Genomic DNA, 21,208 nt, shown 5'->3' with positions numbered 1-21,208 from the left:
CTTCCACAGCATGTCTTTTATCCTGTCTTCCTTCTCTCACCCCAACCGGTCGCAGCAGATGGCCGCCCCTCCCTGAGCCTGGTTCTGCCGGAGGTTTCTTCCTGTTAAAAGGGAGTTTTTCCTTCCCACTGTCGCCAAAGTGCTTGCTCATAGGGGGTCATATGATTGTTGGGCTTTTCTCTGTATCTATGAAGCGCCTTGAGACGACATTTGTTGTGATTTGGCGCTATATAAATAAAATTGAATTGAATTGAATTTAATTCATTTTATTATGGTGCAACAGGGCCAGACTTATTAGCAGTGAACATGCTGTCAGCATCCACATCAAAAAGTTGGGGAGATGATTTTTCTGCTTCATGAGCTGAAAGCATATATTTAAAAAAAATCATTCAGTCTGTTGTGTTACATTAATATTTTTCTAAGAGGTAACAATACTGATGACCAAACAACTGCGTTATATGTAAAAGGTCAAACAATGAAAAAAACCTACTGATTAAAAACTCTTATCTTAAATAACTATAACACATCTATAATAAAATCACTCATTACAGACTATTGTCCCATGGTACCTAAATAAGCTTAGAGAGCAAGAAATAAGCATAATACTGTAAATCCCCTTTAAACTCTAAGCAGTCACAGAAGCAAATATGTTACTCTTAGACTAAAGTAGCTATGCATGATTCCCAGTTTAAAACAATTCTTTTTTATTATAAATTGGGCCACAATGCATTATTCTTTGCTGAAACAAGACATCTCCTTACTCTCTTTCTTCACCTTCTGATTGGCTGTCCTTGTAAACAACATGTCTGGTTGGGCAGGTGGGTGGGGCTTACATGTTCAATGTGTTCTGTGTCTTCAAATGTTCCTATTTACTGAAATGTTGATAATATGAGCATTCAATCACTAATTAGGCAAATCGTTAAATGCTTTGAAACACATTAAACACACAATAGTATCATTTATGTATAATGTATAGGTTGTACAAAGCAAAAGGCAACATTTCTTCTCCTTTTACATAAATAATCACAATGTTCCCAAAGATCAGTGACAAGTAAGTAAAAATAAAATAACTTTGAATTTCAGTTTAAAAACATCTGCATTTATCTGATTGTGCTGGTGCTGTAATTCTTGTGTGCTGTCATTGGTCAGCTGGAACAACCTCCAGGATGATCTGCAAGGTTCGGTTGAAGGAATCTGATGACACAAACAAAATCGTGTAAAGCTCCATCAAGATAACAGCCTAACAAGATTGCAGTTAAAACACAAATGAAAGGTGATTGTTTCACAAAAATCATTGATAACAGTGCAACAATTGGAAATCAGCACATTATACAAAGCAGATACAATTAGCTCTCTAAAGCAATGAAGATGTGTTCTCTGGAGTGATAAATTACAGTTCTCCATCTGGCAACTGGATGGACAACTGTTTGGGGGGGGTGAGCTGAAGTTCAGCCCCTTGAAATACCTTTTAACTCCCAGGGGCTTCTGTAAACCACCACCCAAGATAAAGCTAACACTTGTGAGACTTGTGAGGTGTAAGTATCACAGCAAATACCACTATGTCAAAAAACTGAGGATGGAACACAGAAAAATATGAAATAATTTCTTCGTAGTCTATTTTTTTATGTCTAGTATATAACCCATTTGAAAATATGCTGCAGTAGGCCCAAACTTGATTAATGATGTTAAATATGATTTGCAACATAAGAAAAAAGACAGAAAATGTCAAAAAGTCCTCCTACTACAGAGTTTAGATGTTTAGCTTCATCCATTGACAGATCTCTCCTGAGATGTTCAGTTCAGGTCTGGCTGGGCCACTCAAAAACACTCACAGGGTGGTCCCAAAGCCACTGCTTTGTTTTCTTAGGCGTGTTCTTAAGGTCATTGTCCTGTTGGAAGGTGAATTTTTGTAATCAAAAGAGTCCTGAAGAGCAGAGAGCACTCCTGTCTCTGAACCGCTTTGCAGTATCTGACGAGCGGTCTGTCTGATGGGATTATCTTAACAGACGCGTCAGGGGTTTGCAAATTCGTAGGCTGCATACTCCTGAGGACCCGGCCTTTGCGGTCTACGTGGGCCGAGTCCTCCAAAGGCCGGGTTGGCTGGAATTGCGAGGCTGTGAAATTGGACGGTCTAGCCTTCAGTTTTGCGTCACCAGCTGTCTCGGTGGAGTTTAATAAACTCGGCCGTCTGCTCCTTTCTATCTAAAATATAACAGGACACTGGCATACATTCTCGATCATCTCACACTTCTGTTTAATCAGTTTTCTGTTTGACGTTTATTCAGCTGTGTGAAAACTAAATCTTTAATCTCAGCCAAACCAATTTACTCGCGAAAAATTAAAACACTGAAAAAAGCCAAACAATAACATTTTTAAGTTATCTAAGTGACTTATATATAATGTTTAACCTGAGTTGTGAAAGACCGCGGGGGGTTTGAAAATGGTGTGCAGGGACTACGCTGTTATCGCCCCGGCTTGCTATCGAGCTGGTGGGTAACAGACGTCTCAGAAAACGTCGGAGCACTTTTGCAAATATGGAATATCTTGATAGATCGAGCAGATATTTGAAGTTTACACACCCACATTCTCGCTTGAAAATATGTTAAAACTTTATTTTGTGACCCAGAAAGAGTAATAAGAGTAATACTAAAACTAAGTAGCTGCCGCCATTGTTGGAAACTGGAGTTTGGCTGGGCTGCGCTATGAATTCTGGGATATGGTGGGCCACGAAGGACACACCCGACCCATCCTTGAAATTTGGGGAAAAGGAGGACGCATTTGTTGGCTTCATTCGGAGGAGTCTACGAATTTGGACAAACTTCGTCACAACGCTGTGATGTAATCGGCCTACAAATGCGGCCTCAGGAGGATGCAGCCTTTGAATTTGGATAGCCCCCTCTTCTGAATATCTCAGGTGGGGGCGGGGCTTCACTTGGTGCATGCTGGGAATGATTGTGTAATTAAGATCCAGTCCACATGTTGATTTCAGGCGCACTGAGACTTGTGTGTTTGAAATCTCCGGCGATAACAAACAGTCCATCGGGATTTGAATTCGCCCTGTACAGCTTGCAGAGCACCTCTTTAGTATTAGCACTGGCTGGAATGTGCACTGCTGTAATGAGCACAGTAGTGAGGTATGTAAAAAGGTGTGCATCTGACAGTCACAAACTCTACCAGCGAGCAGTAATTAGAAACTAGCACAGAGTTCTTGCATGTTGATGTAGAGACACAAGCCAACACTGTTAGTGAGCAATGTTTCTGTGAAAACAAAGACGCAGCAGTCCCTAAATTGTGTAGTCCACTGAAGTCGGATACAGTCAAGTTTATTGTCCAGTGAGGAAATGTTTGAGGATTGATGGGAGGGCCAGCCAGCTTGCATTTGCTTTTAGCATGTTTGCTGCGCTTCCGCTTCCGTGCGTGAAATTGCTCGTTCTGGTGTCCATGTGGGTCAGAAGTCACAATGAAAGGCAATAAGAAACAAACAAAAGCCGGCACCATTTAATCTGGAGTGGCAGCTGCGTGCTACTGCCGCGCCGCCAGTTCATTGTCAAGAGCTTTCTTTAGCAGGTTATCATCAAGGATGTGTTTGCACATTGTATTAATCTTTCCCTCAACCCTTACAAGCCTCCCAGTTCCTGTTGCTGAAAAACTTTCCCACAACATGATGCTGCCACCACCATGTTTAACTTCAGGGACAGTACTGCCCAGGTCATGAACAGTTCCTGGTTTCCTTCAGACATGATGTTTGGCATTCAGGCCAAGTATTGCAACTTTCTTCTAGAGAACTTTGCTTCTCATGGTATGAGAGTCCAGTCAAATGATGGCGGGTTCACCCTCCCCACCGCTCCCCACCTGGGACAGCTACCTCCCTACTGGGATGTAGTACTTGTTGGTTCTCGTGTGGTTGTTGACCCACTCCCTTGGTGGTCTTAGATCTCTTCTTCGGACTCTGCTGGGTACCAGTCAGTTCTTGGGCACCTGGAGCCGTAGAACCCTGATCTTGGCTTGCACTGGGGTAGCCTGTCTCTAGAGGGGTCAGCTACCTGTCTCCTCTGGTTCTCTCCTCGACTCTCACCCCTTGGCCATGGGCACCACATTTAGGGCCTTCCTGCTCTTGCTGGGATGGGTGCACAGGCATAGTCTTGGGTCTTTAATAATCCTGGGGGCTGTGGATGGGACGGTTCTCCCAGATCCATCTCGCCTCTGGTTCCTGGGGGGTGTTATTGTGGCCCCCCCCCCCCTCATTTTTAACTACATTTCATGACAAAGACACACACGTACATACTCACACTTGACACTCTTTCTCTTTTTCTGTCTCACACTCACACACACACCACAAGAAGCTTGCTGATTAATGTACCTGTGCATTTTCCAATTATTGTGTTCCAGGTTTTATATGTTTTGTATGGTCATGAAGACCCTGGAAAGGCTCATCCTGGACTAGCTTCAACCCATAGTCAGACCACATCTGGATCCCCTTCAGTTTGCTTACCAGCCCCGCCTCGGAACTGAGGATGACATCATCTACCTGCTCGATCGTGTCTACACCCGTCTGGACCAGCCAACGAGCACTGTGAGGTTCTTGTTTTTTGACTTTTCCAGTGCTTTCAACACCATCAGACTGACCCTCCTGGGTGATAAGCAAACAGTGATGCAGGTGGATGCTTCTCTGTTGTCCTGGATTGTTTATTATCAAACAGTAAGACCACAATATGTGCATCTTCCACATTGTGTGTCTGACAAGGTAATCAGCAACACAGGGGCACCACAAGGGACTGTCCTCTCCCCCTTCCTCTTCACCCTCTACACCACAGACTTCAGCCACTGCACAGAGACCTGACAACTTCAGAAGTTTTCTGATGACTCTGCAGCAGGGGTGATGAGACAGAGTACCGGGCTGTGGGCGACCCCTTTGTCACGTGGTGCAAGCAGAATCATCTGCAGCTCAACGTGGCAAAGACCAAGGAATTGATTGTGGATTTTATGAGGACCAGGAAAACCTTAACCCCTGTTTCAACCAGGGGGTCAACATGGACATTGTGGAGGACTATAAATACCTTGGAGTACACATAGACAATAAACTGGACTGGATTAAAAACACCACTGCACTCTGCAGGAAAGACCAGAGTCATCTCTATTTTGTGAGGCGGATGAGGTCCTTCAACATCTGTCAATGATCATGATTTTTTATGAGTCTGCTGTTACCAGTGCTGTCCTCTATGCTGTTGCATGCTGGGGCAGCAGGTTGAGGGTCACAGATGCCAACAGACTCAATAAACTGATCTGCAAGGCCAGTAATTTTGTGGGGATGGAGCTGGACTCTGTTAAGGTGGTGTCAGAGAGGCGTATGTTGTCCAAGTTAAAGACAATGTTGGACAACACCTCCCACCCACTCCATGACGTGCTGACTAGCCACAGGAGCACGCTCAGTGAGAGACTGAGATTACCAAAAAGCACAGCTGAACAACACAAATCATTCCTGCCTGTGGCTCCCTGTACAACTCCTCCATCTAACACACTTGTAAACACTGCCATAGTTACATCCTTTTGCACATGCTCTTTGCAACTCAGTAATGTTGCTGTCAATATTATTGATATTTATTTATAATCGCCTCTGTCAATCCTTGATATTTATTATTATATAATTATTGAGTGATTTGTATATATTGTGCTTTTTCTTAAATCTGTAACATATTGTATTGTTAAATAGTCTAGTCTGTTTCTGTTACTGTACTGGAGACACTGTAACCCACATCATTTCCTTAGGGATTAATAAAGTATTCTGATTCTGATATGTATGTTTGTTTTTCTTACAGATGCGAAACTTGGTAACACACATTGTGCATATTTATTTGTACTCTATCCTCTGTTTCTTCCTTGACCTTGAGTTTTGCGCTTCCTTACAGTTTTTATTTCTGTAGTGCTGGAGGTCTCTTCCTGTTGAAGAACAAGTTTCAGCTCAAGACAGAAGCATCACACCAGGAGAGTAACACTGAATCCAGTTCAATAACACTTCTTGTAAATAACCGGTCGTCCTTTTTAATAACCAACTTTTTCAGTAGATCAATGGACTTGATAAAACTCAACCAACCAACAAAGACCACCAGAGGACATTAGTGATGTGTCGGTCGCGAACGAAATGGCTCTTAGAGCCAGATCTTTGACGTGAACAACGCGAGCCGGCTCCTTATCGCGAGCCGTGTTTTTTTTTTTTCTTTCTCTCACCCTCTCTCTCGCACTTTTTTCCGCTTCACTCCGCATGCAAGCCTTGTGCTTTACGCTGGGATGAGGGGGGAGGGGCGGTAGTTACACTCAGTAGCACAGGAACAGAGCGGGAGGGAGAGAAAGAGAGCCAGGGACAACAAAGTCACATTAGAAAGGTATAGTAATCATCCACAACTATTTTCAGTTGCAGATGATAAAGGATTCAGAAAGTTTATTCATGCAGGCCCATATGACAGAGAATGTGCATCTTCTTTTTGTTCTTATATTTTAATTTATATTTAATTGTGTTGTGGTTTGCAGTGTTTGCAATTACTTCAGTATTAAATGAGGAAAAAGAAAAACTTATTTTGGGTGGTTGATATTTTTCACAGGGGGGTGGCACTGAGGATGAATGCACATGTTTTATCTGACAGATTTTTACAGTGGATGATAACACTCCTAGGAATTTGTGCTTCCTCCCCACCAAACTGGGGATCTTTTCCATCTCAGGTGAATTAACTACTACACTACAGATCACTTCCATTATTAAATAAATAATTGACAAATAGTGCTTTATTAATTTCATGTTTGCAGCTAAATCAAGTGACCCATGAGTAACTGTTAATGATGTGTTACCTAAAGTCCTCTGAAGCCACTTCGGTCTGTGGTTGAAGTAAATAAAGATGTAGTATGCAGGGATGCCAGTGAGGGAAATGGCAAATCCAATTCCTGTGTTAACAGGGTCCGAGTACAGAGACAGGAAGACCATGAAGAAACATGTGATGCAGAACACCACTGGAAAAAACAGTGGAACCTGCGGACAAATCAACAGTGAAATTATATACTGTACACACAAAGATGGTGAAAAGTCAGGATTTTGCAGAACTGATTGAATGTTTTGTGTTTAAACTTTCAGAGGAAAATGTAAGAGCTACAGTGCTGTGAAAAAAGTATTTGTCCCCTTCACAGTTCCTTAGTATTTATGTCACAATTTCATGTTTTAAATCATGGCACAAACTTTAATATTAGACTAAGATATTCTGAGTAACTACAAAATGCAGCTCTTAAACGATGATTTTATTTATTCAGGGCAAAGCCTATTTGACCCTTTGTGAAAAAGTCATTGCACTCTTTGGTAAATCATCAATTAACTGTAATTAACCACAATTAAATGTGAGTGAATTTTCATTGCTAGACCCAGTCCTGATTATTGTCACACCCGCTGAATCAAGAAATCCCATAATTAGAACCTGTCTGGCAAAGTAAAGTAGGCTAACAGATGTGAAAGCCAACACATCAGAGCTAAGGAACAAACTCAGTGACACTTATCAGTCTGGGAAATGGTTTTCCACTAGTACCAACTCAGCTCGGCTCAGCTTGATTCAACATTTAAAGGTTTCCATTGGGTACTTTCTTAGTACCTGCTTGTTCCAAGAAAGCTGAGTCAATCCGAAACTGTGACTTCAGCAGACTTCATGACAGCTGTTGGCCAATCTATGGCATCACTCAATGAGTCATGAGAGCAACTCCTTCACAAAAACTTTTGAAACTAGGAAGTGGTCCCCGAGTCTGACGAAAAGCCACAGATCGAGCAGCAGATATGCAATCGCCTTGACATCCTCTATTGTTGTGGTGGTTTATGTTTCATACAAATGAAAACACAGTTGCTATAGTGAATCCATGCACATTAGGTGGTACTCAGTTGTGATGGAAAATGAATGAAACGCAGTAGAGTCAAGTCAAGTAGGTACTAGTGGAAAAGAGGCTAAAGTTATTTCTTAGGCTTTGAGAAAACAGTGAACCCCAGAGAGAGCCATTATGGACAAATGAAGAAAACCTGGATCAGTGGTGAACCTTCCAGGAGTAGCTGGTCTACCAAAGAGTGCATTGAAGACTCATCCAGCATCACCCCAACATCTAAAGGACTGTAGGCCTCAATTCATGAATCAAAAATAAGAAAGAGACCAAGCAAAATGCTATCCATGGGAGAGTTCCAAACTGCTGACCAAACAAAACACAAAAGCTCATCTCAAACTTGACGGGAGTCTTTTCCCAAGACTTTGGGGAAAAGATTCTGTTGCCTGACAAGACGAAAGCTGAACCTTTTTGGAAGGTTTGAGTCCTGGCTACATCTGGTGTCACACCATTGCATACAAAGAGCATCATACTAACAGTCAAACATGATAGCGGTAGTGTGGTGGTCTGGGGCAGCTTTAAGAGCTGAACAACTTGCCATGATTGATCAAACGGTGAATTCTGGTGTCTACCAGAAAATCCTGAAGGAGAATGTTCAGCAGTCACACTTGAATGATGCAGTGGGTCAATGATCCAAAACACACCAGCAAGTCCACCCCCGAATGGCTCAAAAATAAATTAATAAATGAAGGCTTTGGAGAAGCCTGGTCAAAGTCAGGACTGAGAAAACTGTGAAGCTTTAGCATGACAACACAAACACTTGGTGGTAGTTGTTGCTGTGAAGGGTGTCACAACCAGTGATTAGGTTTAGGGGACAATTACTTTTAAAATATAAAATGCAATTTGTTTGATGATCTGAAACATAAGTGTGACAAATGTAGAAAACACTAAGAAATCAGAAACGAGGCAAATACTTCCACGGCACTGTATCTGGATGCATGAAAGGTTAATTGCATATATAACTGTTAATACTGCAATGTCTAAGTTCAGATATAGCTGCATAGTGGTGTGGAAATACTGACTTTAAAAGGGCGGGGGAGGTCCGGCTTTGTGTATCGGAGGTAGATCAAACCCAGCACCACCACACCGATGAACAGCCATCGCAGGAAGCTCATGAAGTTCAACAGACTGTAGATGTCTCCAACTAACAGCTGGAGCATGGTCATAGGGTACTGTACATTCACATACACATCCAAATACACACACACATACAAGACAGTTGTATTTCCATCAGTCAAGACTGTGTATTTACAGTGTAGATTTACAGTAGGTTTTATGGACTCAAAACTTGAAATCTTTGGTTCCTTCTTCACAGGCTGTTTTACTGGATCCAGGGTCAGTGATAGGAGCCTTGAAACAAAATGGCTGTCGCAGCATTCTGGATTGCCATGCAATACCCTCTGGTATGGACTAGAGATGGACCGATCTGATATTACCTATCTGTATCGGTCTGATACTGACCTAAATTACTGGATCGGATATCGTAGAGAAATAAAAAATGTAATCCGATCCATTAAATATTACAAAAGCACCTCACAAAACTTGCAACATAGTGTAACCCAGCTCATAACCTCAGCACGTCGAAGCAGTATGCGTCATGTGATAGAGCAGCTGTGGCGTGCGAGACCTGTCGGCGGTCTGGTTGAGCATTTGGAGCCTAGAAAGCTATCCCAGAGAAGTAAAGCAAGTCTGTAAATTCATCTCTGAATGTTGGTGAAGCATTCCTACAATAAGCTTAACAACTGATATATGGAGCTCGGATGTCTGTGCACTGTCATTGCTAAGTCTAACCGTACAATGGATAGATTTAAGTTTTACTTTGAAAGAAAAAACTGTGTTGCTGGTCAAGTTTCATGGTTCAAAAACAAAACAAAACAATGAAAAACACTTATACTTGTGTTTTGTATAGAAATTAGACAAAATTCAGTCTGAGGTTAAATGTGATAGAAACAGCTTACACTGACATCTATCTCGATAAAAGATGAGTGTCACAAAGCCGTGTTTGCATTTATTTGCACTGCTTTCCACTCTGGATGTCTATTTATGTTCAGCTTTATTTATAAAAGGGTCCATTATACAACCTGTTTTTTTGGGGGGGGTTTTAAGTTGTTGAATATTAACATTATTTTGTGCTGATATTGCACTTTTTTCAGAACCAAAAACTTTTTGAAATCTGCAGTTCTGCTAAAAGTTTAAATAAAAGGATCAGTATTGCTGAAATGTGAAATATTTTGGGTGGAGCGTATTTTTTAAATACAAGTATAATAGAATAGCTTTAGCATTTTGTTTGAATTAAAATTTAATTAAAATTTGACTATGAACTTTTACAAAGTGCAGGAAGATATTAAAACACAGTTATTGATTATAAAATAGACTATATCGGATTCATATCGGTATATCTAAATTTATGATATCGGTATCGGACATAAAAAAGTGGTATCATGCCACCTCTGGTATGGACCTAGTTGGTCAGGGCTTCATCCTACAGCAGGATAAAGACCCCAGACAGTCCAAGCTGTGGCAGAACCACCTCAGGAACAAAGAACAAGATGGTGAGCTTGGAAACATGGAGGTCCAGCACAGTCTGCAGACTGAAACCATCGAGCTGGTTTGAACTGGACAGAAGAGTGAAAGCAAAGCAGCTACAAGGTCCACATTCATGGGAACTGCTACAGATATGGGAAGAAGCCACACACCTGCAAGCAGTTACTCACCTGCGGCTCATTATTCTGCTACTCATGGCCACTATTTAAGGCAGTGGCTCAGTGCTTCTGGTCACTGGAACGCTGTACAACTCACATTAGTGTAGTCCCAGCTTTGACCTTCTCTCGTGTTTGTTTGTGATTTCCTGATTTTGATCTCATCATCTGTTTATTGTGTATATATATATATATATTCCCTGGACCCATCCTTGTTTCCCTGCCCTGGATTCCTGAGCGTGAGTGTTTGGCAGAGTGACGTGGTGTGTCAGAAGAGGAGCGTGTAGTGTTTGCTAGAGCGAAGCTTGTTGTGTGGCCAAAGTGGAGCGAGGTGTGTGGGTCAACGGTTGAGTGTGGTGTCCCTCTCCCCTCCTGCCCATGGAGCCCTGGAACCCCTGATTCCCCCGCATTTTAGTGTTTAGTGCGCATGCGCCAACCAGCGTGCAGCCTGTTGCAGTCACTCCTGCTTTTTCTCTTAGTTTAGCTCTGTTTTCTTACGTATTCTTTTTTTTCTGACTTGTATTTTCATCCGTTTATTATCTTTTACTCAATCATGTGGATTAAGAGAGTTTTTGTTCTTCTGGTGGCCGTGGAAATATTACTTTTATCAAGGAACGGGACCGCAGCACATCTCCTACATGCACGGACTGTTTACTCCAGAGATCAGCTGATCGCCCTGATGCCGGCCGGCTCGCTGACCAGACCCGCAGAAGTACCAGCTGAAATTTGGAGAAAAACACATCGGGGATGCAGAGGTCAAGGACAGAAGAGAAGAAAGAAGGAGACGGTGAGACAGCGGAGGCTCGAAGTGAGGAGGAGGTATAAACCGTGTCTGCCGTCTATCGTAATGGGAAATGTGCGATCGTTATCGAATAAAATCGATGAGCTCTCAGCACTGGTACGGAGTCAGAGGGAATACCGAGAGTGTAGCCTGATGTGTTTCACTGAATCATGGATGCACCAGGACATCCCGACGAGAATGCTTCCGTGGAAGGCGTTGTTGGCGTTGTTGTTATGTTTATTATTTTATCGTATTTATTATTCTTATGGTATCTATTATGTTTCTATTGTTCAGCACTTTGGTCAGCCTTGTGTGTTTTTAAAGTGCTATATAAATAAACAATGATGATGATGATGATGAAAGGCTTCCACACTGTTCGGCCGGACAGGGACAGCATCACTAACTGTAAGTGGAAAGGAGGTGGGCTTGCTGTTTTAGTTTAGCGCTGTTTTAGTTAACAACCGGTGGTGTAACCCTGCCAACATAACAGTCAAAGAAAGGATTTGTTGCCCGGACATTGAACTGTGTGCTGTTGGACTCAGGCCGTATTATTTACCCAGAGAATTCTCTCACGTCATCTTGGTGGCTTTTTATGTTCCTCCCTCTGCTAACCCCACAGCTGCATGTGACACTACCCACTCTGCCATAGCCCGGTTACAGACTCAGCACCCGAGTGCCTTTATTGTGATCTCAGGTGACTTCAACCATGTATCACTGGACAATACAAAACCAACATTCAGACAATATGTGGACTGTCCCACCAGGGGAGAAAAATTTTTAGACCTACTGTATGCTAATGTCAAGGATGCATGCAGCTCCTCCTCCCTCCCCCCACTTGGTAGGTCAGATCATAACCTGATTCACCTCACCCCCCGCTATGTGCCAATTGTGAGGAGGGAACCTGTGACCACGAGGAGCGTTAGGAGGTGGTCAGAGGAGGCCTTAGCGGAACTACAGGGCTGTTTCGAGGTGACCAACTGGGAAACACTCTCTGAGCCTCATGCCGAGGACATCAATGGGCTTACTGAGTGTATCACAGACTACATAACTTTCTGCACCGACTCCATTGTTCCAGCTCAGACTGTTCATTGTTACCCAAATAACAAGCCGTGGGTGACTAAGGACATCAAAGCCCTCCTCAACAACAAGAAGAGGGCTTTCAGAGGGGGCAATAAAGAGGAGGTGAGGAAGGTCCAGGTGTTACTAAAGGACAAGATCAGAGAGGCGAAGGACAATTACAGGAGGAAGCTGGAGTGGAAACTCCAGCAGAACAGCATGAGAGAGGTGTGGAGGGGCACGAAGACCATCACTGGATTCAGGCCAACCAACAGCAGGGGGGCTAAGGGAGGTGAGAATGGAGCTAACGAGAAGACACCACAGTGTCTGCTCACCCCCCCCCCCCCCCCCCCCCCCACACACACACACACACACACACAACCTCACCTGTAGTGTGCCTGGAATGCAGATCCACACCACTGTGCCAGCCTCTCTCTTCACATGGCGCTGTTGCCTCCTGGGAGATTCCTGACACCCCCACCCATCACCTTCACTCAATACCAGGTTGAGATGCAAATGAGGAGACTTCACTCAGGCAAGTCTGGACCAGACGGAGTGAGTCCCCTGTCCTCAAGACCTGTGTCCCCAGCTGTGTGGAGTCTTTCATAAACTGTTCATGCTGAGTCTGCAGAGGGTACCAGTGATGTGGAAGACATCATGCCTCGTCCCTATTCCAAAGACGCCACGTGTCCTGGATTGTTGATTACCTGACAGGGAGACCACAATATGTGCGTCTCCCACAGTGTGTGTCTGACAAGGTAATCAGCACCACAGGGGACTGTCCTCCCCCCTTCCTCTTCACCCTCTACACCACAGACTTCAGCCACTGCACAGAGACCTCCATCTTCAGAAGTTTCCTGATGACTCTGCGGTGGTTGGATGCATCAGCAGGGATGATGAGACAGAGTACCAGGTTGTGGTTGACTCCTTTGTCACGTGGTGTGAGCAGAATCATCTGCAGCTCAACATGGCAAAGACCAAGGAACTGATCGTGGACTTCAGGAAGACCAGGAAACACTTGACCCCTGTTTCAATCCAGCGGGTCAGTGTGGACATTGTGGAGGACTATAAATACCTTGGAGTTCACATTGACAATAAACTGGACTGGGCTAAAAACACCACAGCACTTTACAGAAAGGGCCGGAGTCGTCTCTATTTTTTGAGGTGGATGAGGTCCTTCAACATCTGCCAGAAAATGCTGAGGATTTTCTACGAGTCTGTTGTGGCCAATGCGATCCTCTATGCTGTTGCATGCTGGGGGAGCAGGCTGAGGGTCGCAGATGCCAACAGACTCGATAAACTGATCCGTAAGGCCAGTAATGTTGTGGGGATGGAGCTGGACTCCCTCAAGGTGGTGTCGGAGAGGCGGATGTTGTCCAAGATAAGGACAACAATGTTGGATAACACCTCCCACCCACTCCCTGACATGCTGGTCAGTCACAGGAGCACGTTCAGTGAGAGACTGAGATTACCGAAAAGCACCACTGAACGACACAGGAAATCATTCCTGCCTGTGGCTCCTTGTACAACTCCTCCATCTAACACACTGGTTACTGCAACAGCTACACCCTTTTTGCACATGTTCTTTTTCAGCTATTTATTAATAAGTGACTTTTATGCATATATATGCCTGTTTATATTGTGCTATTCTTAGTTAGTGTATTATCTGTCTTTGTTAAAGTTTGTTTATAATGGAGCACTGTAACAAAAAATAATTTCCCCCAGGGATCAATGAAGTATTCTGATTCTGATTTGTATCTTGCTCACTTGATGTTTGTAAATAAACCTTCATTAAACTTTTTCCCTGAATCCGTTCAGTCAGACTTGACAAAAACTGGAAAAATTGGGGTGTTCTAAAACTTTTGTAGTTTAGTTACTTTCCACTATGTTCCTGCTCCACGATAAACTACAAATTTACCCCAAATTACTAAAATATTGATATTTTGAGAATCAAATTCTAGAAAATAAATCAGGCCCCATCTTAACATTTTATCCTTATCTTAAAGACGCTGCTGGTTGCTAATTTACTTGTGGTGGGTAACAAATAAGCAGAACTGCTTTCTTCCATTTGTGCAACATCTCTAAAGTTAGAAATATCCTGTCTCAGAGTGACGCTGAAAAACTAGTTCATGCATTTATTACTTCCAGGCTGGACGACTGTAATTCATTATTATCAGGAAGTCCTAAAAACTCCCTGAAAAGCCTTCAGCTAATCCAAAATGCTGCAGCAAGAGTCCTGACAGGGACTAGAAAGAGAGAGCAGATTTCTCCTGTTTTGGCTTCCTGTTAAATCCAGAATTCAAAATCCTGCTCCTCACATACAAGGTCTTAAATAATCAGGGCCCATCTTATCTTAATGACCTTGTAGTACCATATCACCCTATTAGAGCACTTTGCTCTCGCTCTGCAGGCCTACTTGTTGTTCCTAGAGTATTTAAAAGTAGAATGGGAGGCAGAGCCTTCAGTTTTCAGGCCTCTCTTCTGTGGAACCAGCTTCCAGTTTGGATTCAGGAGACAGACACTATCTCTACTTTCAAGATTAGGCTTCAAACTTTCCTTTTTGCTAAAGCATATAGTTAGGGCTGGACCAGGTGACCCTGAATCCTCCCTTAGTTATGCTGCAATAGGTGTAGGCTGCCGGGGGATTCCCATGATGCACTGGGTGTTTCTTCTTCACTCACTATGTGTTAACAGACCTCTCTGCACTGAATCATATCTGTTATTAACCTCTGTCTCTCTTCCACAGCATGTCTTTATCCTGTCTTCCTTCTCTCACCCCAACCAGTTGTTGCAGATGGCCCCGCCCCTCCCTGACCATGATTCTGTTGGAGGTTTCTTCCTGGTAAAAGGGAGTTTTCCCTTCCCACTGTTGTTCATAAGGGGTTGTTTGAGTATCAGGATTTTCTCTGTAGTTGTGTAGGGTCTTACCTTATAATATAAAACACCTTGAGGCAACTGTTGTTAGGTTGTTGTTCTATATCAATGAAACTGAATTGAATTGAATCTCTAACCTTCCTTCAATTTTTGTCCAAAAAAGTGCAGAAAGCTCAGACAGAATTGTTTTCAGGACTCATGACATCTATCAGCTCATGTTGTCGTCCGTTTCAAAGATTAGTTTTTGTGACCTTTAGAATATTGTCTGAAATGAAATGCTTATGTTAGTAAACTGACCATTATGAGGACAGCTGCAAGTGGAGTGTGTCTGCGGACATGGATCATAGACAAAACCTCAGGGAGCTGGCCTTCACGCGAAGCTACGTAGAACATTCTGGTGAACACACACATTATGACAAAATGAGGAGAGAGACCATGACATTCACTTGATAATCAACACAGTCACATTTTATGATTAAAATCAGCTCTTTTTCAACATGAAACATATTCCCATGGGCAGTTTTCTCATTCCCATTAACAATGCCTCAAGTGTGTAGGTTCAAAGATTTGAAAAAACAACCTGCTTGACTAACTGTGCCTGCATATTTTACAATAAATGCTAGTTTACAAAAAAAGAGAAAAAGATACAGGTGTCCTTTGTTTCCCTCTCTGAGTAGTTCAGATTTTACTTGCTGGTTAATGTGACACTCTGAAAATTCCTTGATTAGGTTTAGGAAAAGTTTAAATTCATTAAATCATTGTCACTTTTGTTGCACCGTAGCACAGATGCTTAAGGACACCTTGTGTGCACCACCAGCAACTTTGAAAAAACTGATGTATTTGACACCCTACACATGACACACACACACACAGAGTATAAGTATACTTAAGTATACTTAATACCGCAAATTATTGCAAAATTAGAAACACCTGGTGACTTTTGTTTAACTGCTACAGGATTCTGTCGTGAGCACATAGGCATACATACTCTAGGTGCGTTAGCAGTGACAGGGACCTTACCTTGACAGGGCAAAGAGGCCGCCGTTCATGGAGCCGTAGCAGGACAAGGCTACAAATACTGGGACGGCGATAGAGAAGTTCCCCAGAAGCCTCTCTGCAAATGTCTGTGGATTTCACAAAGAGGACATAAAGGGAGACAGATGAGCGTTTGTTGGTCATTTGTTTGTATTAAATGTCAGATGGAAAGCAGTGTTCAGGTGACCGGTGTATTTGAGGCTGGCTCGAATAAATCAACTTGCAGGAAGTGTTGACTAAAGTTTTCTAATATTTTCAGTACAATGTTGGTGACGAAGCAGCACTGTGGTAGAAGGAAACAGGCCAACGAAACAATGTGAAAACATCAGAGCTGAACGACGGCCTTTCTTTAAAACACTTCATGGAAGATGGACCGTTGCATCCGAAGCATAGTCAGGCAGACTGTAACTGGAAACACCATTGGATGTAAGGTTACACTTGCAGCCAATCAACTAAACACTGACCAAGCAGGAGCAGCACTCCACCCTTCAGAGATAAGCTGCACCCTTCATACAGGATTCATACAGTAGCATGACCAGAGCTTTGAAGAACTAACAGACACTATTAGTTGTTTGGTGTGCAAGACCTTTGTTTAAAAAGCAGAGGGATTATCTTTAGTCAGAGGAACTAAATGAAAGAGGAACATTTATTTTTAAAGGTTCTGTTTAAATACATGTAGTACACGTTTTTGAAGGACAAAAGGTCCACATTAGTACAGTTTCATTTCTAAACATTTGCTGCACTTATACCTTTGTCCAAAGTTTTAGGAGCCCTTGGTGTACGTTTGAAAATGTCGAAGTTTCTTTGTTCTCTACACCACAATCTTTAGTGGTAGTCTATTGAGGTAAATGCTAAATAAAAAGGATCTTTAGATATAACTTCAGCCTATTCCATTCATCACTCTTCCATTATGTGAACACACCTCTAATTCAAAAAGCCTAAAATGACTAATCGTGCCTCGAGCCAAGCTTCTTCGAGATAAGTTCTAGACACCAGTTAAACTCTGTAATCAAGTTTGAGATGTAAACTTCTGCCCGCTGTCTATGAGAGAGGAAGAACATAGTTTAATGCTTTTATCCTATCACAGCCTTCTAAGAACAGATAAATGCTCTTAACACCTGTCTTAAGGTGCTTTTATCACTCACGGTGCACAGGGCAATAAAACTAACTGCATTACAAAAGACCAGCGATCTCTGATCGCTATCCCCAGTCTAATAAGCAACAGTGGTTATTATTGGGGAATGTCTGTGATGTGATTAACATTAACAGGGCTGGGATGGAACAATCACATTAACAGCTGCTGGGAAGCCAAGCTGTCAGAGACACTTTGCTGATAATGACATGCTAAGTGCAGGAAGGCAACCGCACTGCTCAAGCCAGAAGTAAACACCATGAAGGTGAGACCTCAACTAAATGCTTTCAAGTAGCATGCACAACGTTTTACTGCAGAGAGCCAAGGTCAGCCCTTACAGTGAAAAACACTGTGAGATATATTTCACTATCAAATAAGGAGCCACTGCCATAATTTCAGCTTAATATAAGCTACTGATATCACATATAACATAACAAAGTTTTGCTTTTCTCGTTGCTTTGTTGAACTTTCCCTGTTCCTGCACACTGCCTGTCTGTGACAAGTTTTTGTTATAGCCCATATAGGTTGGCTTCACATTTCCTGATAAGTTTAACAGTAACTGCAAAAAGCCTTCAAAGTAGTTTTTCTGATTTTTAGAGAGATAGGGTTACCATAACAGATTAATTTATTAGAACAACTTAGCTTCCAAATCCACTGTCCTTATGACAACAAACACAAAGCTGCAGTCATGGGATCTTCCACTGTGTGGCCAACTGAATGCTCAGAAATAGAGCTACATAGCGTTCCCAATAGTGGTGAGGATTCAGACACAAAATAGCCCCCAAAAGTTTCTAGTTCATACAATACTTGCCCAGCAGGGAATTACCCTGATGGCGTCTTCCTGCTTTGCAGATACCTTGCAGTCTGGAAATGGCTTATTTAATGAGTTACAGTTGCAGTTTTGCCGCTGTTTACGTTCAGTTCTGCCATCGTGGATTGTGGCTACTCTGACTTTACGAGTGGGAAGGTGATGAGTTATTCCAGATTCACATTTCAACTGGGAACTTGGAAATTCTGACTTGGGAACACACCCTATTTCTACCACCTTGATGCTGATTGCCGTTTTACAACACTTGTTCAAACAGCTCTGAATTTTTGTGACTGCTAGTTATTTGTGTTTACCCAAAGTAATGCCACAAAATGTAGTTCTTTGATGATTCTAGTGAATCGTGAGCTTTTGATCTACGTTTTTATGTGTAAATTGTTACATTTTGTTCAGGCATAGATGTCTCTTGTCTCTCGTTTACATATTTCTCCAAGTTATTTTTTTCTGCTGAATATTTTGCTTTATGACCAAATTGTCAACAAAGTTAATAGCATTGCTTATTTATTACTGATTAGCCAGTCAGATTATTAGCCAATTGGGATGCTTTACAAAGCTCTACAGAATATATATTTTTTAGATGAGGGGATGTTTGCATTGTCTGCTCTATGTCAATCCTTCTTACCCATAACATCCCTATCTGTGCACAGGCATGTTACGGTACATGCAGAGCTCAGGACAGAAACAATAATATGGGTCTATAAATGAATGACTGTGCTATAATAAATGCACTGTCACAAAATCTATTGATTCTTTCCCAAACACATATCATTAAAAAACTCTAACTAGTGCTTTAAGGTAGAATCATTTTCACTACAGATGTATTTAGTTACACTATAATTATACACTGAGCTGATACAGATATTTTGTGAATAAGAGACATGGGTGAGGGGTCCAACTTTGAGTGTGTATGGCCTTGATTGAGGACTCATGGGGGGAAACGTACATTTATAACGTTGTGTTACTGTTTTACTGTTGTTGGTTTTTGCTTTTTTATTTTAATCCTAATACAATATTTAAAGCAGACTGATAAGTGACAGTTACTTTTAAAGGTTCAGTACTTACACTGTTTTTCTAAGTACTTACCACAGCAACAGCTGATGAGGCCAGGAGCTCCTCAGCTGACATTACAGTGTAGTATGCCACATTGGTGAGCACATAGCAAGAAGTCACAATTGCCATGGAGATACAGATGGCGAGTGGAACAGTCCTGAGGGCCGGAGGAAGCACACTGTTAGGCACTTGTAAGACTTACTCGTCCTTCTTTCCCTTGTATATCTATGTCTGTTTTACTTCCATACATGCTCCACCTACACAGCTTTCTAAGAGACGTAAACAGAATGTACCACCTACTGTCAGGCTGGTCAATTCTGTTAGCTACAACAGCTCCAAAGTTTTGCTTTTTGTGCTCATTCTGCGGTAGGCAGCACAAAACAATCAGAGTACTCTGCATTTTTTTGTTAAAAACAGTGAATGCAGAGGAAACGGCATCTAATAATGTTCACATGTGCCAGATATGCCAACAGGATGAATTCACTTCAATTCAATTCAAATCAGCTCAATTCAGTTAAGTATATACTGAATATTGTAGGAATGAAATCACAACAAAGGTTGCCTCAAAGCACTTATGTTGTAAACAGTCTACAAAAATACAGAGTGACAAAGTGGAACAACAGTAACTCAGCCATGAAGTGGCAGAGCATGTAACGTCACACAGTGGGTTCAGTCAGTTTGTTGATGGACCCTTCCTGTTCTAACATGAGTAACCATAGTAACTGGTAACACACCAAGATGCTGTATAAGGCTCAGGTACAGTAGACACAGTCATTTCACTTCAATGTAGTCACGTGATCCCATGCTGTTTATTAGAAACACTGATCACAGTGAAATCAGCCACTTTTGTCGAACAGATGAAGAAATATGATTCCTTAGATTTTAAATTCTATTATTTATAAATAACTTTACACGACCAGAAGAGTAAGCACATGGATTAAACTTACCTTGCAGGGTTGTCCACCTCCTCTGTCACAAAGTTCAGATAGAACCTGAGTAAGGAAAGAGTTAGTTTATTACCTCCACTTATTAATGACCAGCAACAGTGTGTGTGTGTGTGTGTGTGTGTGTGTGTGGGGGGGGGACACACGATCTCTTTCCCCACCAAGATCGACCTATCTTGGTGGGGACAAAAATCTGAAACTTGCTACACTGATGGGGACCAACAGACCCTAAAATCCCAGTCCCCACAGGGTTGAAGGCATTTTTCACACTCAAAATGTGGTTTTAGTGTCAGGGTTACAATTGGGTTATGGTTAGGTATGGAGACAGTTTAACTCAGTTTGCTTTCCACTGAAACTTTAGTGCACGGTCCTGGAACATCCTCGGCCTCCCTTGATTCTCCTGCTTAGCTGTTCTGCTACTCTTCTCCGTCGCCCCATAGGTCGTCCTGGAATTTCACTGCAGACATTCACCATCTGACTAACGTGTCCAAATACTAATGGGCTGTGAGGCCCTTACTCATTAGAGCAACCAGAGGAGAGTGGTCCAAAAAGAACAAACTATTCAAAATATATTATATACCAACAGGTATACATACCCCTGTCTATTTCCCTGCAGCATATACAATGGAAACGTCAAATCTGTAACTATGGCGTGAAACATGTGGGGCAGATGATAAGCGCATGCATGTCCATAGATTTAAAATAAACCTTGGTCCACATCTTTTTCTGAACTTCTACTACTTTGAAATTCGTTTTTTAGATACCATGGTGTTCTTCAGAGTTGCTGGTCTCATATTTCAGTTTATTCGACTGGTGATGTGTATTTAAAATCTGCACGAACTGTTTAAAACTCTCTTCTCCACGTGCCCACGCGCCTATAATATCTTCTAAGAAGTGGAGATAAAACATGGG

At 42.2% G+C, this 21,208-nt stretch overlaps 1 protein-coding gene across 1 annotated transcript in view; it reads right to left on the bottom strand.

Moving 5' to 3' along the window:
* Nucleotides 1–278: 278 nt before the first annotated feature.
* slc7a11 (solute carrier family 7 member 11) overlaps nucleotides 279–21,208 on the bottom strand; it is a 39,734-nt gene continuing 18,804 nt past the window's right edge. Inside the window, exons 6-12 of the mRNA XM_087845623.1 lie at nucleotides 20,300–20,344; nucleotides 19,386–19,509; nucleotides 16,330–16,433; nucleotides 15,607–15,703; nucleotides 8,922–9,071; nucleotides 6,841–7,018; nucleotides 279–1,194 (exon numbers count right to left, since the gene is read on the bottom strand). Coding sequence (XP_087701749.1) covers nucleotides 1,139–1,194; nucleotides 6,841–7,018; nucleotides 8,922–9,071; nucleotides 15,607–15,703; nucleotides 16,330–16,433; nucleotides 19,386–19,509; nucleotides 20,300–20,344 — 754 coding nt within the window. The 3' untranslated portion in view covers nucleotides 279–1,138. The remainder of the gene's footprint in view (nucleotides 1,195–6,840; nucleotides 7,019–8,921; nucleotides 9,072–15,606; nucleotides 15,704–16,329; nucleotides 16,434–19,385; nucleotides 19,510–20,299; nucleotides 20,345–21,208) is intronic.

This window comes from Neolamprologus brichardi, chromosome 2, assembly GCF_056152115.1.
Source record: "Neolamprologus brichardi isolate AB-2024 chromosome 2, ASM5615211v1, whole genome shotgun sequence".
In the NCBI taxonomy this organism is placed as follows: domain Eukaryota; kingdom Metazoa; phylum Chordata; class Actinopteri; order Cichliformes; family Cichlidae; genus Neolamprologus; species Neolamprologus brichardi.
The sequence above is the reverse complement of the archived record's forward strand: the minus strand, read 5'-3'. Positions and strand labels throughout refer to the sequence as shown.